The sequence below is a fragment of the Camelus ferus genome, chromosome 13, assembly GCF_009834535.1.
Source record: "Camelus ferus isolate YT-003-E chromosome 13, BCGSAC_Cfer_1.0, whole genome shotgun sequence".
Taxonomy (NCBI): domain Eukaryota; kingdom Metazoa; phylum Chordata; class Mammalia; order Artiodactyla; family Camelidae; genus Camelus; species Camelus ferus.
Genome location: NC_045708.1, coordinates 38820150 through 38845239, shown reverse-complemented (window position 1 = coordinate 38845239; position 25090 = coordinate 38820150). Strand labels below are relative to the sequence as shown.

The 25090-nt window shown below is 43.4% G+C and overlaps 1 protein-coding gene across 4 annotated transcripts in view; it reads left to right on the top strand.

Annotated features, from left to right (window-relative positions):
- YIPF1 (Yip1 domain family member 1) overlaps positions 1 to 23096 on the top strand; it is a 28742-nt gene extending 5646 nt beyond the window's left edge. For 3 of the 4 annotated variants that reach the window (XM_014555445.2, XM_032494325.1, XM_014555442.2), the window contains 7 exons: positions 2429 to 2509; positions 2779 to 2866; positions 4770 to 4886; positions 7944 to 8110; positions 8463 to 8645; positions 12388 to 12519; positions 22552 to 23096. In XM_014555445.2, the coding sequence (XP_014410931.1) occupies positions 2429 to 2509; positions 2779 to 2866; positions 4770 to 4886; positions 7944 to 8110; positions 8463 to 8645; positions 12388 to 12477 (726 nt within the window). In that variant the 3' untranslated portion in view covers positions 12478 to 12519; positions 22552 to 23096. The remainder of the gene's footprint in view (positions 1 to 2428; positions 2510 to 2778; positions 2867 to 4769; positions 4887 to 7943; positions 8111 to 8462; positions 8646 to 12387; positions 12520 to 22551) is intronic. The other variant, XM_014555443.2, reaches the window with a different exon arrangement.
- The last annotated feature ends 1994 nt before the right edge of the window (positions 23097 to 25090 follow it).

Here is a 25090-nt window from a genome sequence, read left to right as displayed (position 1 = left end):
GATTTACTTTCATGTGCACTGCTGGTGTGTTCCAGAAAAATAGTATTTCTAGTAATACTTTATAAATGGATCATGACATGATTATAATTCACTAGAAGAGTGCTCAATTTATAGCAGTGTGTTCACAAGCTTATGAAATAGTGGAGTGCCAAGTGCTCTTTGTGGTACTCCATGAAATATCAAAATAGGTACCAAAATTTATGCCAAATTAAATACCATTATAGACTAGATCTTGTGGCAAGAGTTCAGAATTAGGAGCCTGGGTTTGAATCCTGGTGTGGCCAGGAGTAATAGCTCTGTAGCCTTAGGTCAGGTACTTTAACTTCCCTAAGCCTGGATTTCCTCATCTGGAATAGAAGAAATAGTATGTTGACTGTTGTCATCATTATTATCACAATAGCTAATATTTGTTCAGTGTTTAATAGCTGCTAGATACCACTTAAAGTTCCTTACTTGGATCATCTCATTTAATTGTCAAAACAACACTATATGCAAGAAACTATTCTTATCTTCATTTTACAAAAGAGAAACCGGAGGCACAGAGTTTAAGTGACTTGCCCCAGGGCACACAACTGGCAGGTGCAGATGGAACTTTAAACTGAGACAATCTGAGTCCCTCTGTACTAGAGCTAGTATATGTTAAATGCTTGTTAAAGTTGTTGGCACCCTCAGGATATAGGAATGATTTTTAGGATAGTTGAGTGTTTTCATTAGGACTCTCTAGAGAAATCGATCAGTAGAATGTGTATATGTAAAGAAAGAGATTCATTTTTTTAACATCGGTTTGCATGATCATGGATGCTTGGCAAGGTCAAAATCTGATGGAGGATGCTGGCAGGCTAGAGATTAGGGAAACAGACTTTGAGTCCAAAGGCATTTTGCTGTGGAACCAGGAAGAGCTGATGTTGCAGATGAGGTCTGAAGGCAGTCAGCTGAAGAAGTCTCTGTTGCTCAGGAGGTCAGCCTTTGGTGCTAGTCAGGCCTTCACCTGATTGGCTGTGGCCCACCCACATTATGGAGGTACAATCTGCTTTACTCAAGTCCACCAATTTAAATGTAAAGCTCATCCAAGAACACCCTCACAGAAACATCTAGAACAATGTTTGACCAAACACCTGGGCACCATGGCCCAGGCAAGTCGACACATAAAATTAATCATCACACTGAGCAACAGTAGGCATCAAAGTGTATCCATTAGCTCAGTGTTGTCTGGGAATCTGGAGGGGTTTACCAATATTCTATGATAGTAACAGAATTCCTTGACTTAGCTTATGGAACATGAGTCTCAGGTGTTCAATGTCTTGCAATATTAGAGTTGGAAAGAACCTTCAGTTTCCTCTATTTCAGTTGCCCTCCCAAGAGATTAATGCTGTTCAAGGTATGTCAGAAAGACAGCACTTGGCAGGGAGGGTATAGCTCAAGTGGTAAAGCACACGCTTAGCATGCACAAGGTCCTGGGTTCAATTCTCAGTACCTCCTCTGCACAAGGTCCTGCTTTCAATTCCCACTACGTCCTCTAAAACAAAGAAACTAAAAAACCTAATTACCCCCCCAAATAAGCAAAAATAAATTAAAAAAAAAAAAGAAGGAACGACAGCACTTGAATACCTCCAGGAGCAGGCTGCTCATTACCATGTAAAGCAGCCACTGCCACTGCTGGACAACTTTAATTGTGGAAAATCTTCCTTTATAATGAATACAAAATACCTGCCTGTAGTACCTTCTCTGGTCCTGCATAGCTCCTCAGGGTCCATCTTTACTTTTTCTGTGTGAATCCTCTTCAGATATCTGAAGATGGCACTCACAATTCCTGGCATGGGGCGTGCATTCTGCTGGAAAGAGCCTGTGCTCTTGGGGCAGGCATGGCCCTCCTAGTGTGCCTCTTCTAAATTGAAATTTGGGTTCTTTTGTCAGAGCAGTATGGTTTAAGGTTTTCGTACTTTAGGGTGGGTCAGTATATCAGATTTTCGAGAAGTCAGGTGGTGATAGCAGTGAAGATGTTGAGGAGCTGAAGGAGGAGAAGATATTTACACTGACTGCCTTCTGTAGGTATACGTTTGTGTGTGTGTACACACATATATATGTTATTGTACATAATAATTAAGCTAATCCTACCTGTAATCCTATCAAGTAGCTCTTGTTAGCTATACTTTTTGGATAAGAAAGACTGAGATGAGTCTAGTGATTTGATGAAGGCATGCTCTAGTAGAGGGACCAGGATTTAACCCCTTTTGGTGTGGCTTCAAAACTGATGCTTGTTTTATGTCAAGCTGAGAATTAGGCGGGGCTATGGCAAAATTGAATGATGAGGGCAAAAAAGTTTGGTTTTTCATACATCTTGATTTTCTATTAGACCTTCTCTCTCTCTGGGTAGTTAGAATAAGGAAATTACTTCTGTGTTCATTATGTTTTCTTTTACCTCTGACAGCTACTTGCTGGACAGAAGAAAAGCTCCCCTTTCTGGACGTTTGAATACTACCAAACATTCTTTGATGTAGACACTTACCAGGTTTGTCAACCAATTTCCCTTTTCCTTGGATGTGTAGTGGAGACCTGTTTCTTCTATAGTTAAACAATCAAGTAATGTGAAAGCTTTTGTTACTGGATATAGTCTTCAAAAGTAAAGGGTTGTTAGCATTTGAAAATACTAAATAAAATAATAAAAATACTAAATAAATAATTAAAGCTCTAATAAATGAGTTTCAATTTTATAGTAGTTAAATTTATTAAACTTTTTAAAAAAATCTTCAGTAGACTTACTGCTATGCTGTTTTCCAGGTCTTTGACAGAATAAAAGGGTCTCTTTTGCCAATACCAGGAAAAAACTTTGTGAGGTTATATATCCGCAGCAATCCAGATCTCTATGGTACGTGTCGTGCCGTTTTGATTCTTTTCCATGTCCCAGCTGAACTCAGGTGAGTGTGCAGATTGCCTGGAAAGTTGGAGAAGCGCACCGTTGGCAGGACATGCCGCATTTTATTTGATTCTGCTGAGCTTCAGTAGCAACCCTTGCAAAGAATTTTGGAGAAAATGCAATTATATATTCACAAGTAGTATAGTCTTCAAACGACATCACAAACTGGAGGCAGATTAGGTCACTCTGTGTAAGAGGAGATTGTTGATTTTCATTTTAGAGGAGTTGGTGGTAGGGGTGAGCGTGGAGGAGACAGTCTCACACTTACTCGTTGATGTGCTGAGTTCTAGCTCTGCCCTCAGACAGGCTGGCCTCCCCTTGGACTTCTGCAAGAGGATGGGCCAGGGGATGCCTCTTGTTCTGACCTCCCTGCTGTCTGAGAAGGGGTCAAAGGTCCACGCATTTCTCCTGAGGGAAAGGGCTCCGACAGCGGTGGCCGCTGTGTTTGAGGGGAGAAGAGAGCCAGCGGCTCTGAGTGCCTCTGTGTGCAGGTGCTTTACCAAAGACTTGGTGTGCATGAGTGCATTTCATTCTTGCAACAGCCTTTGGAGTAGGTATTATTATCTCCAGTTTTCAATTAGGGAAGCTGATGCTCAGTGGGGTTCAGTAATATATATCTGCTCAGTCCTAAACGTGGAGTATGAGAGCAATTATCCATGTTGATTATAAGAGGAAAAGGAATTCATGAAAATCTACTATGTGCCAATCCCTCCATACACTCTTTCAACAAGGCTATAAATTAAGTGCCATTATCCCTGTTTTCCGTATAAGGAAACGGAGGCTGAGAGTTGTCAAACTAAAAAGGTGGAAGTCCCACTTACAACAGCGTAGATGGACTTGGAGGTCATTATGCTAAGTAAAGTAAGTCAGATAGAGAAAGACAAATACTATATGATATCACTTATAGGTGGAATCCAAAAAATAAGACAAACTAGTGAATATAACAAAGCAACCGACTCAGAGATTTAGAGAACAAACTAGTAGTTACCAGTGGGGAGAGGGAAGGGAGGAGGAGCCAGACAGGGATAGGGGATTAGGAGATACAAACTACTCTAAGCAAATAGGCATTTGCTTATATTTGTACAGAAATCTCTGGCAGTATGTATGTATGACTGGGACATTATGCTGCATACCAGAAAGTGGCACATTGTAATTGACTATACTTAAATTTAAAAAAAAAAAGAAAGAAAGAAATCTCTGGCAGGATTCACCAGAAACTGGTTACAGTGGTGAGCTCAGGAGGGAAGTGCATAGCTAGGGAACAGGGAGGGAAGGAAGTTTACTTTTCTCTAGATTCCCTTTTGTGCCTTTGAACACTGAGAAAAAAGATAAGTAAAACCTTGAACATACACACACACGCTGTTGTGATTTGTTAGATTAAATTATCTATTTGCTAAAGTGTTCTGCTTGCTCTAACTATTCCGTTTAGACAGCAGAAGGACCTATGTGATTTACATTATTTTTCTCTGGCAACAACATTTGACACTTACGTAACAGAAGTAACCTTTGCTTCCTGTATCCTGATGATGAAGGTTTAACAAAATGTCTGTGAATTTGTTTGGATGATCCTCCAATAAAAGGAGCTATAAACAAGTCAGTGTCTTCATTCACCTAATTGTGGAAGGTGTTTGGTCTGTGCATTTCAATGCCCTCCATCTTGAAGGCAGCTAATTACTGAGTTGTATGCTTGACCCTTTAAAAAAGAAAATTCCCACTTAAACGAGTACTCATTTTATCTAAAATTCATTTTCCCCTTGCTTACATGAATAGGGTGAGGGAGATAAGAAATTAGTCTATAAGAGTCTAAAAACTGATTCTTTATTTTCTTGTCTGAATTTTCTGGTTTCCTTTGCAGGCCCCTTTTGGATATGTGCCACACTGGTCTTTGCCATAGCAATTAGCGGGAATCTTTCCAACTTCTTAATCCATCTGGGAGAGAAGACATACCATTATGTGCCCGAATTCCGAAAAGGTTGGTGAATGGCTTGACTCATTTGGAATGCTGTCAATTGGTAACCGTGAGTTCCTTTTACCTACTGAGTTCTTGGACCCCTGTCTGTAGGTCCTGCAGCCCTTGCTTTCTGTATTTAAGGGTTCAAACATACCTACCGTCTCAAAATTAACTATCCATCTATATAAATCCATGTAGTCTTTTTATTATTTATTGTGGTAAAATATATAGAACCTAAAATGTATCATTTTAACCATTTTTAAGTGTGCATGCAGTTCAGCAGCATTAAGCACATTCACAATACTGTGACTCTGTATACTCTTCTGGAAAACTAAGGCAAGGTCCAATAGCAATCAAAATTTATCCAAAGAAAAGTGTACAAAATAATTAAAAAGCACTGGGCATGAAAGTCTCTATCGCAGCATTATTTGCATTATCCAAATGTTGGAAACAATAGGGGCATTGTTATTGGAGGCATGATGACTCAGCTAGCTGGGTCTGTAGCCACTAATTATGAAGCACCAAGAGCAACGTGAAAAACTGGTAATCCAAACTTCTGCCAGTGCTGTTAGCAACTTTGTTAAAGAGAAGTCTTCAAATGGTCAGGGCATAGAAGGGGAAGTGCAGAAATGAACGTGTCCCGGTGATGGGCTCGTGGATGACATTTTTGTTTGAAAAATTTCTTTCTTGTGGCCGTATTGGATAGTTAGAGAAAAACAAAAACAAAAAACAGCTTTTAGGGACTTGCAGATGACAGCCACCCCAAAGTGAAGGTGTTTGGCTCTGCAGGAGATTGACCTGTGCGGCTTTCTCCACTCTCCCTCCCAGCCTCCCTCCCTCCCTGCCTGCTCTCCTGCTGAGAGGCTGTGTCAGGGCCTGGGCTCCAGAACCAGGCCACTGGCTTCAGGCTCCAGCTCCACCACTGACTACCTTGTTGGGCTAATTATTTTATCTCTCTTGGCCTCAGATTCCTTATTAGTGAAATGGGAATAAGAATACCTATATTATAGGTCTACTATAGGAATAAAAAGGTGATACATGTAAAGAGGTTAGTATACTGCCATGTACAAAAAGAGTTCAGTAAAATTAACTATTGCAGTATATGTATGTACACATATACGTGTGTATGTGGAGGTATGTATTTATCTGTGCATGTGTGTGTGTCTATGTAGCCTGCCTTCTTTTCCTCCCCTCTACCTTCCATGACCATTTTCCCTTCTTCTCCTTATCCATTATGAAGTCAGACCTGGATTCAGTCCCAACTCCATTTATCAAGTGACCTTGGTTTAAATTTAATTCAATAAATGTTATCCATGAGCTATCAAGTCTGCCTTCACGTAGCTCAATGGTTAAATAAAGAAGGCCAGATAAGTAGATATTGCTGTAATAAATGGTATGTGTTAATTTCTATATCAGAGGTATGTGTAGGTTTATTGACAGAGGAGTGAATCACACCGCCTGAGGGTGTGGGAGCGTGGGGTAGGGGTAGGGGTTGCCTTTGTCTGCTCTTATCCTGTCCAGCTGGGCATCCCAGTATCAGGGAATCATGGGATGTATGTACCAGTAAGATAGACATTGACTCAATCAATAAACATTTTTCCATTTTATGTAAAGAAGATAGGTCACACATCCAAGGTCAGATCCGACTTCCATCACTTAATTATTTGACCTTGACCAAACCACTTAGCTCTCTGAACCTTGTTTCCTCATCTTTAAAATGAAGATACAGATTATATGAAATAATGTATTTATATATCAGTTAGCAATATTAAAAGCTCATTCTTGATTGGACATTTATTATTTATTAATCAGTATTCTAAATAAACCTGTTTTTTACTCATTTGGCTCTCATAATCTTATAAGGTAGTATGCCATTATTATTCCCATTTCACAGATGAGGAAACCAAGGCAAGAAGGTTAAGTGACTTATGACCCAGGTTTACTCAGCTATAAATGGCAGAGCTAGGATTAGAATCCACGGAGTCTGCATAGAGAGTCTGCAGCTCTGACTATTATCCAATGTTACCTCTCAGGAAAGCACTCAGTGTAACGTGTGACACCCAGTGGATGGCTGTAGCCATGGTAGCAATTCCCTTCCCCTTCCTTTAGTTACCCAAGAAAAAGACAGTATATCAGCAAAATTACATTTGGCTTAATGAGGGAGTTCCCAATGTGAAAAAAACTGCTCTGGGAGCTGAAAATGTTTTGGACAATCACATATCTTAGCCAGAGTCTGACTGTAATTACTAGCAGTGCCTTTGTTCTTGCCAAGAGTGTTTAGTGAATCACCTGCTGATTTTCATGTCGGTAGGGCTGGTGCCGTGGGCTGAGCCACACTTTATGACCCTCCACTCTAGAAGACGGAGCACAAATCCTCCAGGGCCCGCTGCTGTTGAAGGAGGAGGAGGGAGGGACTGTAATATTACTGAACATTGCTGTTCTGAGGACCGCTAAGTAGCATTTCTACCACAGAGACAGAATTATTTAAAGAAGAAAGTGGAACTGGAGAATATTCTAAGCAGTTCATCAATGAGCTGGAACTCTTTATTTTAGAGACAGAAGGAACTCTAAATAGCATGCAGAGCAAGTTAAATCTGTACCCAGAGCATTTTAATAAATTTGCTAAAGGAATCAGTGTCAGCTCTTGTTATATTAGGAAAGAGGACATGTTCTTCCAAGGGGATAGTTGGCTTTTATTTGATTGAAATGCTCAGTATATTTGAACACTTGTAGTGTTGGCCCTCGGAAGTATTTCATTTGCATCATTCAGTTGTTTAATACCAGTTAGTTGTTAGTTATTAAGTGAATTGCAAAAACTATAGGACAGACTGCTGTCATCACCACAAAGACAGATGCTAAAGGTGCATCAATTCAGCACACTTACAGAGCGCCTACTGCATGCTGGGAACGGTACCAGCCGGGCTCAGGGGCTGTGAAGACCAGGAAGATACGATCCCCTGATCCAGTGAGGCAGATGGACGTGTTAGGGAGTAAGTCCGGTAGGTATCAGGTATGGAAGTGCCGTGACAGTGTGTTAAAGGCATGGTGGGATTAAAACTTGTGTCTTCTGGCCCTCAGTGTCCATCGCAGCCACAATCATCTATGCCTATGCCTGGCTGGTTCCTCTCGCACTCTGGGGTTTCCTCGTGTGGAGAAACAGCAAAGTCATGAACATTGTCTCCTATTCATTTTTGGAGATCGTGTGCGTCTATGGCTATTCACTCTTCATTTACATTCCCACGGCAGTAAGTACCACGCTTATTCTGAGTGAGGCCCTGTTCTTGGAAAATTGGTGGTGGAAAATTCAACCAGTGTCACTACTTCCAACCTAACACCAATGCATGCCTGAGAAGTACCCCTTGAATTTAGAAGTTTAGCCACATCCTTCCTTGGATCTCCAGCCCTTTGTTGGGAAAGCGTTCTCCTCCGTCTGCACGCTGCTGGTTGCATTTCTCCAGGCAGTCCTGGGACACCAGAGTGCAGTGAAGGCTCAGCTGCTGACTGGCTCCTGGGCCCTTATGAATTCACCCGCCTGGAATGAACAGATGCCTCTCTGAATGCCTCCCCCAAACCCTCCCTGCCCTCCTTTTCTTTCAGATACTGTGGATCATCCCCCAGAAAGCCGTCCGTTGGATTCTAGTCACGATTGCCCTGGGCATCTCAGGCTCTGTCTTGGCAATGACATTTTGGCCAGCTGTTCGTGAGGACAACCGACGCATCGCGTTGGCCACCGTTGTGACAATTGTGTTGCTTCACATGCTGCTTTCTGTGGGCTGCTTGGTATGGTCTCCTTCCCATGCTCTTCTGGTGCACTTTAGATGCACATGCTAAGACCTCAAGCTGTTAGACACAATGGTTGTTTAAAAACTGGCTCCATGGTGGAGAGGGATATAGCTCAGTGGTGGATCCCATGCTTGGCATGCACGAGGTCCTGGGTTCTATCCCCAGTACCTCCATTTATTTGGTTTTTTTGGAGGGAGAAATAATTACATTTATTTACTTATTTGTTTATTTTAATGGCGGTACTGGGGACTGAACCCAGGACCTCATGCATGTTAGGCACGGGCTCTACCACTGAGCTATACCACTCCCCCAGTACCTCCATTTAAAATAAAATAAAATAAAAAGATAAATAAATAAATAAACCTAATTACCCTTCCTCCACAAACAAAACAAAAGTGATACCAAGCAACACGTACTTGAAAAAAAAAGGCTCCATGAAATAAATATCATTTTAAATAGACTCTCCTATATGAGAAGTAGTGAAGTCATGAGAATTTGATTGTCTCTGACTTTACCTAATTTCTGAAGTTTGGTTGAGATTTAGTGTCTGGCTGGAGTAAGTAGGGATGGATGAGTGTCTACACGTGGGGCTGGGGAGTGAGGGCTAGTGGAGTTCCCCCCCTGGATGGCTTTGCTGGTTTTCTGCACATAAGTAGAAAGAGTTTTGGAATTAGTATTTCATAGGTGAGAATGAAGTCAAAATAGGAAAAGGAGTTATTTTTAAGATGAACAACATTTAAAACAGTTTTTGTCTTTGCCTAGTTCTGAAACACAGACCTAGTTGCCATGCCTTTTACATGTGCCTAAGCTTTAACCCCTTGAGACACAGGACTCAGCAGAGTGACACTCTTAATGTTTGGCACTTGGAATCTCTGGGCTGATCCCTAGAATTGCTGCTCTGACCCTCCTTTGACCCTTCTGTGTGCTGAGTTAGTGTTCTTTCCTCTCACTGGCATCTTCCCATCTCTCTTTTGAATTTTTGTCCTATTATATACCTGTTTGAGAAGTTGGTGAAGAGAAGGAGGCAGGAGACAAGGCATTGCCCTGTTCAGCTCTGTAGAGGGTGGAGAGGAGCAAGGCAAATTGGGCTACGGAGCAGGGAGGTATCTTGCTATTATCATTAACTCATTTCACTTGGTACCTGGGGCCGGGCTCTTTGACCTCTTATGCCCACTACTCCCTTTGGGGGTAAATGACACTGAAGTTAGGGTTTACCTGCCCATCTTGCTACTCAGGAACTTTCTAAACGAGTGCATGATGATAAAGTAGAAAATGTACGGGGCTGGAACCGCTTAGCCCTGAGAGCCTGGGCTGGTGACATAGCTCTCAGCACCTGGTTTCCTCATGTCAGGGGGATTGATGTTTCAGGGGTTTTGTGAGACTCAATGAAATGGCTGTGAAAGCCCCTCATATACTGTGACAGTTTCTTCAGATGTAAAGAAATTATTCAAAGAGCTGTGTGTCATCAGAAGCTGTCAGGGCCAATCTGCTGCCTGTTCCTCCTTGTGCCCCAGTAACAGCAGTCCCAGGTCACAACGCTAGAGACAATGCCCTTTCACTGGTGCCTCTCCCTGGTGTCTTCCCAGCTCCCTCCTGAACTTCTTACCCACATATATATATTATACCTTGTTGAGAAGTTGGAGGAGAGAAGGAGGACAGGAGGTAAGACCTTGTTCTGTTCAGTTCTAAGGGGCTCAGAGGAGTGGGGCCAGTTGGATGGTGGAGCCGGGAGGTCATTGCAGGTGTAGGACCTGCAATGGGAGGCACAGTTTCCTCTTCTCGAGGAAAGGAACTGTCTGTTTAGCCAGGGCCCTACTATGCCTGGGGTTTTGCTCCCCACGGGAGTTTGCCTCCTCCTTTCTCTTCCTGAGGAGATGCACGATGCAAGAAGGCAGAAGCAGACATTAGGAGTCGGGTTCTAGTCTCAGCTCCATCACTCCCTGCTTCTGTTAGTTCACCTCCTCATTTAGAAAAAGTAAGCATCTTACTGTTGTGAGAATGAATGCTACATACAGTTATTATCATTGGAAAGGCAGGGAGAGGAAATGGCAGGGGAGTTATTTGAGCTGAGCAGCAGTGGCTGAACCAGACAGCTTGGCCTTCTCACTCCCTCTTGGGGAACACGGATTGGTGCTTTGGCCTTAGTGCAGTGAAGCGTATGGCAGCCCTGCACCTGCTGAGGGCCCCTCGGCGCCTGTACCTGTACCCCATCTCTATGCTGGTCCTGGAACACACCTGGCAGGGATGACTAAGGAGGCACTAGGTGCATCCATGGCCAGCATGTTTGGAGATGTACCAGCCTGTGTTTGAGGTGGTTACTGCCGCTAGTAGAGGGTCTCTGTCCTAGTTTTTGTGGAATTAATGAATCATAGAAATATAACTTAGAAATTATAGGAATATATAAAAAAATTCTTTTTCCAATCCTTTCATTTTACAGATAAGACTTGTCCAAAGTCACAGTGTGAGTTACTAGCGGCGCCACGTTTAGAACCTGGGCCTCTTGGTTCATGCTGTCTGATAAGGGTTTCCTCCAGGAGCCTGGAAGAGAGTCTTCATTTCTGCATCCTGGGGGCTCCTTGGCTTAGTGCACCTGCAAGCCGACTGGAGGGGCCCCCTGCCCCTGCTCAAGTTAGGGACCGTTCTTTCCCTTCCTCAGAAAACAGCTGCCACAGTGGGCCTTGGGGAGGAAGGCTTTTAAAACGAATAGAATTGCTCTGGGGATGTGACAAACTAGAGAGAGTCTGCAGCTAGAAACTTTTTGAAACAGACTATTGAAGAGTTAACGCGAAATAGGAATTATGTCAGGGAAACTCCAGCGTGTTGTGTTGGTGCCCTCTTCCGGCTGATAGAGAGCAGAGCTGGTAAGATGGTTCTTAACTTGGTGGCTTTTTGTTTTTTTTTACCTTCCAGAAGCCCCAGCTCCAAGGGTGAGTCAGGCACAGGCAGTGGGCCCTGATTTGTTAACAGGTTCAACTGTCCTTTGAACAACCCATGTTCAGGGCTAGTGAGACTGGTGCTTTCCTGGGCTAAAGGTAGGCTTCTCAGACCCCGAGACAGGTGGGAAGATCTCCCCTGATGTTTTCCATCCACCTCCTTCTGATTTTTGACAGTTAAATTGTAGATGGTGAGTGGAAGCACTTACCAAACCTTTCATTTCCAAGCTGGGGAATTATGAGGTAAGGCCTGCCCAGCACTTTCTTCTAAAGGTCTTTATAGAAGCCGGCTGGTTTAGCGGCAGTCTGTCATCGCTCAGTTCATTAAGTATTGATTGTTTACACCGTGTGCCAGGCCCTGCTTGAGGGGCTGGTGACACAGGGACAAGAAGGACACGATCTCCGGAGGAGAGACTGTACAGCGTAGCAATCAACAGCTTGAGCTTTGGTGTCGGAAAGACCCAGCGTTGAGTCCTGGCTGTACCACTCATTAGTCTTGTGCACCTGATTGAATGACAGCCTCTCTGAGCCTCACTGTCTTCATCTGTCAGATGAGGGTAATGATAACATCCTCACCGGGTTGCTATGAAGATTAAGTGTAAGTGCTCGGTAAATGGTAGCGAAATTTAAAAAGGCACTCACAGTCGAGTAAGAGACAGACAGAAACAGAGACAGTTCAGTGTGATGACCAGTGTGGTGGGGGAAACGTAGGGGCCGCAAGAGCCCAGAGGTACTGTTAGCATGGAGTCTAGGACTTACCTGGGCCATTATTTTTAACCCCTCTTGTGGATCTCTTTTTCTTGCAGGCCTACTTCTTTGATGCACCAGAGATGGACCACCTCCCAGCAACCACAGCTGCTCCAAACCAGACAGTTGCAGCAGCCAAGTCCCACTAAGGAAGAAAGTGAGACTTTATATTTTCATCTTCTCACTGTGAGGTACAGTAAAAACGGGCAGGTGCATCTGTGCTGTTGCTGTCAGCATCGAGAACTGAGATGGCCAGACTCTTTTATCCATCTGCATAGTTCAGTGTGGTGTGTATGCACATGACGGTCCGTGTTTGGGTGTCCCTCTTGCCAAGGCTTCAGTTGGGAAATCCACTTCATCTGGCTTTATACTCTTGGGCAACATGAACTTTAGATTCTTTGGTCAGAGGAGCTTCCTGCCTTTTGGTCCCAAGCGTCTCCTCACCTCTCCTCCCTGCCCCCTTCCCAGCAGCATATTATGGGTTTGTTCCATGTGACTACAGTCTGGTGGTTTTTCTCAGTTTCTCTGTGACTTCTCAGGCTGGCCTCAGACCCTGAGCGTGACCCCTCTAGAATTACTCATGCATTTCTCTGAAGCTTCCCAGTTCTCATGCCGGATTTGTTCTCAGGGCCTCTTTGATGATTCCGCTATCGGTGGTTAGCTCAGGGGGTCAGAGTAAAGGAAGAGTACCACTTCCTCCACGGCTGCTCTCTCGCCTGCCTTGTGCCACCACCTCAGTGCACTGAGCCTGCAGCCGTGCTGAACTGCTTGCTGTCACTGGAACACAACCTGCCTTTGCACTTGCCAAGCCAGTTGTCTGAACTGTTCCTTCCCTTCTAGCAGTCACCACGTACCTGGGGATCCCACCACACCCTATATTGCACATCACTTTACTAGTGGTGCTTGAAACACCAGTCGTTCACAGTCCATGTGTCCATCTACCTGTCCATTTGTTCACTCATTTATTCATCCATTAATCCTGTTTGTCCTAGGGTGTCTCCCCAGCTAGACTCAGCCCCATGATAACAAGGAATGAGTGTTTCTCTATTTCTTCATTGCCCACTACATGACCTGGTATACAGTTGGTGCTCAGTAAATGTTTGTGGAATGAATGAATGAAGCCACACTCTGCACATGATCTCCTTGTGGGCCAAGAACCTTTATTTTGTAATCATGGGCTGACCTTTCTGCCCAAGCTGCTGTCCCCCAGAGCAATGGAGAGTGATGCAAAGACCAGGGACTTTAGAGTCAAATAGAATTAAAATTAAATCCCTGCTCTACGATGTGTTAGCAGTGTGCCCAGGGCAAGGGGCTTACTCTCTAGGCCTCAGTTAACTTATCTGTGAAATAAGGATGATACAGTCTACAAGCATACCTCCGAGATATTGTGGGTTCAGTTCCAGACTACTGCAGTAAAGCAAATATTGCAATAAAGCAAGTCACGTGAATTTTTTGGTTTCCAAGTGCATATAAAAGTTATATTTACGCTATACTGTAGCCTATTGAGTATGCAACAGCAATATGTCTGAAAAAACAATGCACATACCTTAATTAAAAAATACTTGATTGCTAAAAGATACTAACCATCTTCTGAGCCTTCAGTGAGTCGTAGATGTAACATCAAAGATCAGAGATCATCATAACAAATACAGTAGTAATGAAAAAGTTTGAAATCCTGAGAGAATTACCAAAATGTGACACAGAAACAAGAAGTGAGCGAATGCTTTTAGGAAAATGGTCTCAATAGACTTGCTCAGTGCAGGGGTTGTCACAGACCTTCAATCTGCAAAAAGCAACAATATCTGTGAAGCACAATAAAACAAGGTATGCGTGTGTTTATAAGATTGTGGTGAAGATTAGAGATCATGTCTATAAAAGCTCCTGCACATCGTTAAGGTGCTCGGTAATAGAATCAAGCTGCTGCCCCTCCGAGTGTGGGTCAGTAATTTGTGTTGGAATTTGGCAGTTCTCACTGACTTTACTGTGACCCTTTATTTCCTTTTTCTAAGACAGGTGGAGATTTTGCCTCTTAGTTGAGGGATTTAGGTTGCTGGCCTGCAAGGTGACAAAATGTGATGGGTCAAACAGGCCCCTCTAGTGGCCCTGTTGGTAAGACAGTCCTGGCCAATGGCATGACTAGGGAGCCACTATACATGTCACAGCCCACCTTCCCCTCTTCCTTTCTTCACATGGGACGTGATGCTGGAATCAAAGAAGGTTAGAGCCCTTGGAGATGGGATGTGTGTCCCTCCTCTTTTTACAGTGAGGAAGCTGAGGCCAAGAGAGGACAGTGCCCTGCCCAGGGCCACCGCAGGTTTGGTGGCAAACTAATGTGTATATCATTGTCCATTTCACAAAACACTGTCCACTTTACTCTCATTGGCCACTCATACCATCCTTCTTGTTCCAATTGTATGAATGAGGGAGCTAGGCTTAGTAAGTTTGAGTTGACTCAGATCCCCTCCCTCTTAAAGGCAGAACTGGGACTCGAACCCAGGTCTTGGGGAACCAATTCCTGAGGTTTTTCCACTTTCCCACTTTTTAGACTGTTGGTTTTTTTGCCATGAGAACTTGCAGGCTCCTTTGCTTGCTTCTAGCTTTTTGTGGGGTGTGGAGGCCCTCCTTTGCTGGCCTACAGATGCTCTAGTTCAGAGGCCTCCACACTTCTTTGATTATGCAACCCGTCAGTTAAGAATATGAGGACTGTATTCATTATCTATTGCTGCCTAACAAGAGTGCCACACATTTAGCAGCTCACACAACACACATTTATTATCTCACCATTTCTGTGAATCAGGAACCTGGGCAAAGCTTACCTTAGTTCTCTCCTTCAGACTCTCACAGGCTGCACTCCAAGTGTTGCCTGGGCTGGGGTGTCATCTGAAAGCTGGGCTGGAGAGGATCTTCTTCCAAGCTCACACGGTTGTTGGCAGGATTCAGTTCTTTGTGGCCTGTTAGACTGACGGCCTCCTTTCTAATTGTCACCTAGAGGCTGCCCTCAGTTCCTTGCCACGTAGTCCCCTCCTATGATGACTTACTTCATCAAAGCCAGAAATGGAGATAATCAACAGAGAGTCTGTTAGGAAGATGGAAGTTACTGTCAAAGTAATGAAGTCGTGGAAATGACATCCATCACCTTTGCCGTATTCTTTTGATCAGAATCTAGTCACAAGTCTTGCCCACAGTTGGGGCGTGGGGACACACCAGGGCATGGATATCTGGAGGCAGGGATCTTTGAAGGCCGTTTTTATTTTTATTTTATTTTTTAGCTTTACTGAGATGTAATTGACAAGTAAAATTTTAAGACATTTGAAGTGTAGCTCGTGATGGTTTGCTGTACACATATGGGGTATGGAGGCCATTTTAGAGTCTGTCTGCCACAAGCACACACCTGTAGTGATATGTGTATATTTGAAGTATTTACACAGACTGTTGTCAGTCTATACAGGAACTATTAAAGCTGAACTTCTTATTTTTTGATGAAAAATAAATATTAATAGAAGGTCAAATATTTTCTTTTCACTACCTCAGTGGATAGTTTTTGGAGCCCAGTGCTTTAGAATGAGCATGTGGTAGCTTATCTGCATCACAGTTTAATTATCTGCACATTTGTCCAGCTTATCCTGCAAAAGAACTCTATTGACCGTTAGCAGAGAAGGCCTAAGGCAGGATGGTTCTTGGACTGAGGTCCGTAGGGAAGGGACTCTTATTTCACTTGAACTCCCTGGCGCTGGGCCCATTGCCCTCCTAGCACAGATAGAGCGTGTGCTTCGTTAATGTTGAGCGTGTGCTTCGTTAATGTTGAGTGAGTGGAGATGACTTTGAAAGATTAAGGCAAGAGTTAGGATGTGGGCTTTTACCAGAGGTGCCTTGGCTCACACTGAGTCCTAGATCATCATTTACTCTCGCTTAGTGTTTATTTGAGGCCACTTTATGGTCTCTTGGGCCAGGCACTGGGGACCTAGAAAATCAGATACAGTCTACCTCAATATTGGTGCCTTGGTCCCTGCGTGAAACAACTCACCAGATAAGGGCCAGGCTGTGTGAGAAGTGCCACAGCCAAGTTCTGAGTTGATGGACGCTGTGGAAGCATAGACACACTGACTCATTTGGCCTGGGCAAAGGCTTCACAGGGGGTCTTGCTTGATCCAGGTCCTGAAGGTTGAGCAGAAGCAAACTGTTGCCCATTTTCCCGAGAAGATTAGTCAACTCCCTGTGGCTTTTGGGAAGCTGAAGACTGAGGCTCTTCACTGGGACATGGTGATGCACTATAGGCTCACATCAACCAGAACCAGAAAATCTGAGCTCAGCTGTGGAGGGACAGAGGTGGAGGACCCAGTGGCCAGGGTCGCCTGGCTCTCTGCGTTGCCTCGGAACACCTGACATCGACCTGAAGAGGGGCTTTCTCAGCCTGTTCTGGAGCTGAGACTTTAGTTCCTTTCATACATTTTGGTTATGAAGGCTTCAGACCAAGTGTCCCAGGTGCTGTAAACCTTCGGAGAGTCAGAAGCTGACATCTGGGAAGAGCCTGGCCCTCAGGGCCCTTGCAGACCTTCCATCCTGATTTACACAGATTCGATACCTCTGAGCTTTGCTCAGGTCTATAACCTTGGATGTGAGTGTCTCCATTTGGGTGTCAAGTCTCTAAATGAGATAGTGATAAACAGTTTCTTTGGAGCCTCCCTGGCAGAAGCATCAATTGCTTTGCCAATGAGAGGGGCTGTCCAGAGCCCCGAGCACTGCAGATTTATGAGCTGGCTGTGCCTCCCACTGTAATCTCTGGGCTCCCAGCTTTCACTGAAAAAGAATGGCTTCTAATCTCAAAGATAACCTTCCTCTTGTAAATCTGCGCATTGGAGGACTCCGCCTGGAAGGGATTACTGGGGGAGCATTACCGCTTCTCTCCCTGGGACCTCAGGATCATTGGGGAGCCTCCAATTACTTATCATCAGGGAAGCTATCCCTACATAAGCCACTGAGATATTATAAAGAACATCTGCTTTCTTCTTTCCTTCCTTCCTTCCTTCTTTCTTTCCTGTTTTGTATTAACTTACAGCTGGAGGGCCAGTGCCATTTCTTCTCTGAGCCAAGACCCTGGGGAATCTAGGGAGTCTAACTTTGGCTTGAGGGATGGAATATCTAAAGGGCCACATCCAGGTTGGGGCTGTCTTCCCAGGGCCGTGGTGAGTGGCCCTGTCCCAAGAAGGAGGAGGGCAGCCAACAGATAATTATACTGCAGCATGCTAAGGGCTTTAATAGGAGATGAGCCAAGGGCTTCCGGGGACTCCTGTGTAATTAAAACCCTCCTGACTTGATAGACAGGGTTTATATGCAATTATCCTTTCACTCCCTCATGTCAAGAGTTCGTTTTATAAACCAAAGCTGCAAATGTTTTTACTAGGTTTATACACATCAGTTCTTTTATTCTGAAATCAGCTTTGGCTCAATGCTATAATCCCCTTTAACACAGCATCCAGCTGCATGACTCTACACCACAGCGAACACTTTTCTCTACAGCCCCTCATTCTTTCCCATAACATGTCTGAAATCTCCCTGCCCAGAGAATCCATCTTCAGTTCCTAGGCTATTTCCTTCTCAGTTTTTCTTCTTTGTTCCTTTTCTTTCAGGAAAATTAGGGGAACCTGGGAGGGCAAGTGGGTCAACCCAATAACTTTTCATTCTCTTATTCGACTTATTTAGTGGAAAATTTTAAACCTAGGCAAAAGTAGAGTGAATGGTGTAATGAAGCCCCGTGTGCCCCTCCCCTCACTCACTTTCAGCAGTCATCAACTCATGGCCAGTCTTGTTGCATCCACATACTCACCTACACCCCACATCTTTCCCCTGTATTCTCTAAGCAAATCTAGAGCGTCCTATTATTTCATCCATAAATACTTAAAATTCTGTGTCTATGAGAGATACTCTGTTCAAAACCAAACCAAAATACCATAAGCACATCTAAAAAATTGTAACTCTTTAATATCAAATATATTTCAGTGTTTGAATTTCATATTGCAGTTCAGTGATGTATCTCTTTTTTTTGTATATATATTTTTATTGAAGTATAGTCAGTTTACAATATTATGTCAATTTCTGGTGTACAGCATAATGCTTCAGTCATACATGAACATATATATATTCATTTTCATATTTTTCACCATAAGTTACTATAAGATATTGAATATAGTTCCCTGTGCTATACAGTATAAACTTGTTGTTTATCTATTTTATATATATTAGTTAGTATCTGCAAATCTCGATCTCCCAATTTATCCCTTCCTACCGCCTTCCCCCACTAGTTTGTTTTCTATGTCTGTGAATCTGTTTATATTTTGTAAATAAGTCCATTTGTCTTTTTTTTTAGATTCCACATATGAGTGATAGCGTATCGTATTTTTCTTTCTCTTTCTGGCTTACTTCACTTAGAATGACAATCTTCAGGTCTACCCATTTTGCTGCAAATGACATTATTTTATTCTTTTTTATGACTGAGTAGTATTCCATTGTATAAATATACCACAACTTCCTTATCCAGTCATCTGTCAAAGGACATTTAGATTGTCTTAAATGCTTTTTAAATTAGAGAGTCCTACTCCATCTTTCTCTTTCTCTTTCCCTTTGCCATTTACTTGTTGAAAAATCATTTAACCTATAGTTTTTCACTGTCTGGATTTTGCTGACTGTACCTCCATGGTATCATTTAACAGGTAGCTCTGTCCTCTGTTTTCTTTGAGTTGATGGTTGTATCTAAAAGGTTTGATCAGATTCAGATTTGACTTTTTTCTTTCGGCAAGACTACTTGATATGTGCTGTTAAGTTCTTCTATCCATAAACTAATATTCTTATTATCTCTCTGCCTTTTTTATATTAGCAGCCATTAATAAGCCACATCTAGACCCATCAATTCATTAGGGGTTTCAAAATGGTGATATTTCACTTCTATCTTCCCTTCTATGAACTAGAATATTTCTTTGTTAGGAATTTCCCTTCCTCTACCTGGGTGTCCGGTGGCATAGTTTATGTAAGAAAAGCAAGGTAAATGATTTTTTTTCCTCTTTATTTACCTACTTCCAAAATTGTAGTTGGCTTACTAGCACTTTGCAGCGATGACCAGTTAGCTTCAGCTCATTGCAAATATTATGCTTACTGATGCTCAAATTGTCCTATATTTAGCCATGGGGAACCTCTTCAGGTTGGCCCCTTAGTCCTGTTGGCACAGTCATAGGAGTTTCTGATAACTGCCTTGCTATCTGTTATGGCCAAATGTTCTGGGCTCATTTTGGACTTTCCCTGTCCCAGACCCAGACTGAGCCATTTCTCTAAAGAGTCTTGGTTCCATTCAGTGGGGAAATAGTATTTCCGAGTCACAGTCTGGATGCTAGTGGTAGTCACTGCAATTGGTCATCATTTTCAGGCCTGAATTTCAGTTCTCAGAGATAGGAAATATGATTGTTGTTTGCTTGCTTTTTTTTTAAAGAACAGTATATTTTCAGTTCCTACTGATACTTTCAATTCCTATTTTGTACTACAGGGTTCTTACAAAACTGCTTTTATCTTATTTTCGTATCTCCTTTCTCCTCTACTGAGCATCTCACTTCTCAGTGACATCATCAGTGAGAGAATTGGGCTATCACATACTGATCTGTTTTACCCCACTGTGCACTCCCAGTGATCTAGCAGTAACAGTACCAACACTACCACTAATGCCTGGAAATGTTACTTTAAAATCTTCGAGGGTTTGTTTTTTTTTTTTAAGTTTAGAATGCCCTTTTCTTTCCCTTGTCTGCTTGGGAACTTCCTGTTTATTCTTCAGGACCCACTTGAGATACTTTCTTCTTGGTGAAGTTTGGCTTTACTTCTCCAGGTAATATTCCTTACTTACTTCTCTGGGCTCTGCTACAGCTCTTTGTTTGTTTCTCTCTTATGGCAATTTTCTTATTAACTGTAACCTGATAGACTGAGAGTTCTTTGAGATTTATTTACCAATATAGGCCCAGCACTCAGCAGGCATTTGGAGAAAGCTTGATTTCAACAAGTGAGGATTATATACATACCATGCGGCACTCAAAACTTTCCTGGGATATTTTGCCAACTTACTTGGAAATTCTTGTTTATTCATTGAAGACCCAGTCTGTGCTAGATGCTGGGCTACTGGTGAACAGTGGAGATAGGTCCTTACTTTCCCTGATTTTGCACCCCAATTTTATATCTCCTGCATCACACAGACTAGCAGGCCTTACTAAATTAAAGAGAGAATCGTTACTTTGGGAACTTCTGGTTGAAACACTCCAGGTCAGACAGTGGTGACATTGTCCAGGCTTGGATGCAGGGAGGGGGCCAGGAAGGAAGCAGAGCATGCCTGTGCCACAGGGGGCCACCAAGGTGGGGAGCTAGCAGTGGCCAGGAGTCAGGTCTCAGGCCTGGAAGAGGTGAGGGAGTCCTGGCTGATGGTGAGATCATGGACCAAATCTGACACAAAGGATGGTATCATCTTCCTTGCTACCCTCAGCCTAAGCCCCAGGAATTCCCAGCCTCTGCCCTGCAGGCCACCTATGAAAAGTTGGCAGCAGGAAAGGGAATTTTTCTGCCTTCATGTCCTCCTCCAGTCTTGACATTAATTTGGACCAGACAGCTAGAAAGACGAGAGAGAAACAGAATACATATTTATGAAAATAAAACCTTTAGTGCCTGCCCTGTGCGCTGGTTTGTCCCTAACTTTATTTAGCAGTTTAGAAACTGGAGCGATGTTTACCAGGCAGCCAATCAGGACTTTAGGTTCCTCCACTCCAGCAGATTACAGCATCCACCCTCCAACCACTTTTCACAGATATTTTGTTGGCATTTTTTCCCTTTTCTGGAGCCAGTAGATGAAGACACACATCCCCGGCCTCAGGTTCACCTTCCTGGGGTGCTCAGATGCTGACGTCATGTTGTGACACTTCCCCTGATGAGGTCGCCACGGAGGCCTGGCTCGTTCTCTTAGGGGGAAGGCCATGCATTAGGAACCCCTTCTTTAATCTCCCCTGGACTTGACCATATCTCTAGCCTCTCTTTCCAAGGTCTCATCTCTTACAAATCCTCAACTAGGTTTACAGACAGATGCCTCAAATTCATTATGTTCAAAACTAAACTCATCCCCACAACAGCTGGAGCCTCCTTATATTTTCCTGTCTCTGTGAATGGCACTACCATCCACACCACCCTGACTTCAGACTAAGTTAGATTCTTTATCATACCCTCTCATGGTATCTCACAGCTATAATTACATAAAGAATGTTTTATGTATTTGTTTCCCCTGTACTTTCCCCTGCTAGACTGTAAGTTTCTTGAGAGTTGGGACCATATCTGCCTCATTCATCACTGTACCCAGTCCCTGGCACGTGAGTCCTCCGTCACTATTTGTTAGCTAAATTAAGAAATCTACCTAGTTACCCAAGCTGGGAACTTCCATCAGTGCAGATTCCTCCCTCTTATCGTCCATGTTTTACCTGTCAGAAGACTTGTCTACTCTACCTCTGAAATACTTCTTAAATCTGTCCTATTAGTACCATACCCAGCATTCAGGACCCAATCATCTCACATTTGGACTGTGGGAATAACTTGATGGGATTCTCTGTCTCTTTTCTTTTCCTCCTTCCAAACCATCCTATATGTAGCTATAGGGGGTCCGTGAAAGTGTATAAATCTAGTTGCGCCTTTGACTGTGTCACTCTTCTATGTAAAAAGGTTGTTTTTTGTTTTTTGTCCTCCTATTGTCTAAAGAAGTAAATCCAAACTCCCTGGATTTCCAAGATCTACCCCTAATCTATCTGCCCTACCTCATATCCTGCCAGTGTCCCCTGTATAACCTTATGTTTCAAGAACCTACAAACAGCTCTCCTGTTCCCAATTGTTTTTATGTCCCTCCATATTTACTTTTATCTTTCCTCCTCTAGCACCAAACACAGGGCAGTCACAAAGAAGAGAGAAAGGAGGGTGGGGGAAGGTAGCTTTGGGATCTGTGTCAGAGAAAGTCACTGGGTTTCCAAAGAAATAGAGGAAAACTTTAAAAATTGTCATCTCCCCTCCAACAGTGAGTCTTCCAAGGGCATCTAAATCAGGGCTCAAGTCTCTAGGTTTGGGGAGCTGGTGGCAGCAGACTTCTCTGGTGTTGAACTTACAGCTCTGAATCCTTTCTGTATGGGGGAATCTTTACCTTGAAAGTTACTCTTTTTGTTTTTCAGTTCTATTTGAGGGGTTTTGGTGTGGTTCTTTTGGACATGGGCTTCCACAACAGGGAAGCAGAGTGACCAAAGCCAGCAGGAGAATGATGGAATGAATGGTCCCAGCCCGCAACATCGGGACGGTGCCCACACTGAAGCCTAGTCACCTGTTTAACAAACAGAAGTTAAATATCGTTGAGTACACGTGTCCTTCAGCTGTTCTTTCTCACCTGTGCATTGTCATTGTGACTGTGCGCTGATCTGGAGTGAAGTATGGGGCAGGTGTCGGCTGCTCCAGTGCCCTGCACTCGCCTCTCACAGTCACGTGGTGTGCTTCGCTCCAGGTTCGCCCTTCATCCCTGAAATGGATCTGTCCTTACTCGGATATCTTTTCTCTGGAGTGTGTATGGATTACCTAGGTGATCCTCTGCTCCCTTTTGCATCCTCAAGTGGCCAAACAATGTGAACTTTGGTTGGGATTCATTGGGAGCCTGAAAATGTGTCTTTGGTGATCCGATACTGGCCAACTGAACCTAAGGGTTGCAAAATAAATACCTCACATTATGTCTGTGTTTGTCCTTTGTGACTTTGATTTCAGGTTCTTCCCTGATGTTTTATCTTCAGCCTGCTGGAGGCTGCTGGGAGTCTGATTTAATGTGCTAGGACTTGGGGTGTGGGGGTTAAAATGGACATCAGAATTTTTTCCCCTCTAAGTACGGAACAGTAGGTTTAAAGAACTTGCTTACTTATAACCTATTTTGACATACAGATTTTAGAAAATTCTTTTAGGGCCCTCTGAGTACCTCTTCAAGGTGGCAGGGCTTCTTGGCTAGAGTGCTTAAAAGGGAGAAACCAGTGATACCTCAGAGATACTCTGCTACACTTTTTATTCAAAATGCACACCATCTTGGAGGCTGAGTTTCTGCCAGCTCAGGATTGCTGATTCCCCACTGTGTCTGTTGTCCTCTTCAGGACAGGAGTTCCCTGTGTATTTCTGACACAACTACGAAGACATATTTGGACTTAAAAGGCTGACCACACAGATAAAGGAAGATGCACACAAATCCAGGCTACAGTGAGCTTAACGTCACCTTGGCAAACCTCCCATCAAATGCTGAATATCACCCCCATTAACTTATTCAACAAATACATATTATGCACCTACAATGTGCTGCTGATCACCATTCTAGGTACTCGGGCAGCGAACAAAACAGAAAAAAACCCCGGTTCCTGTGGATTCTATAGTCCAGTGATCACTGCTAAGGGATGACCAGCCTCAGCCTCTCCAAGGCAGCCATTTCCCCCTGAACTGCTCTTGCTCTTAGAAGCGTCTCTGCAGCTTTCACTGGGTGGTTCAAGCGCTAACCCTGGGCCCTCAGACCAGGTCTGAACTTCTTTCCTTTTGTTAACTTCAGGTCTTTGAAAACAGCTGTTCGATATCCCCTGAGTCTTCTCCAGCTAAATATTTCTTTTGTCTTCAAGGGCTCTTCAAAGAACTTGGTATTCATACTTTCCAGTCTGAACTGGTGCCCCAGCTCACTCTTTCCTTAATACTTAACTCCTACTGCCCAAGACAGTGATTCTTATACATGTGGATCCTGTGAATTCCCCTGTGCAAGCCATCTGCAACCTCCCCTTCCTATCTCTTACCAAAAGTGACAGAATTTTTCTCCTACTGAAGAACAGAAGCATATTGTGAAATAATAAGAAATATATATAAACCGGTTTCTGCCCCAGTTCCTGACACAGAACCCCTAAGACCCTTGTCATCTCCTGAGTGACAGGAGTATCTGACAGAGTTCCTAAATTCCTTGGAATTTCCTGGGGACTAGAGTATTTTTGGATCTAGTTAGGAGACTCTTGGGAACTCCTGGACGGAGCTGGTCACCAGAAAGATCAAGCCATGATTAGAAGCTTGAAAATTTCATCCCCACCTCCCATTCTCTGGAGAGAAGTGAGGGGCTGGAAATAGGGTTACTAATCAATCATACCTATGTGATGAAACCCCCATAAAACCCCAAAGGAACGGGGTTCAGAGACCTTCTGGTTTGGTGAATACATCCATGTGCTGGGAAGGTGGCACACCCTCAACTCCAGATGGGCACCAGCTCCTCCACATGGGACCCTTCCAGACCTCACCGTATGTATCTCTTCCTCTGTCCTTTCATTTGTGTCTTTTAAAATGCTCTTTGTAATTAATCAGCAATGGTAGATTAACTGTTTTCCTGGATTCTGTGAACAGATTGTCAAACCCAAAGAAGGGGTTGTGGGACCCTCCAATTTGTAGCCAAGTCAGACAGAAGTCATGGGTAAACTGGGGACCCACTGCTTGCAATTGGCATTTGAAGTAGGGGACAATCTTGTTGACCCACAGGTTCTGCACTAATTTTAGACAGTATCAAAATTGTTTAGTGTGGAAAATACACACATCTGGTCACAGAAGTGCTGTAAGTGTTCAAGTAGAGGAAAACAGTCATTTTTTTCCCCCCAGGCACATATAATTATCTGAACTTGAAGGGGAAATTAGTTACTTCTAAATATTTTTAAGTGTGGTATGACT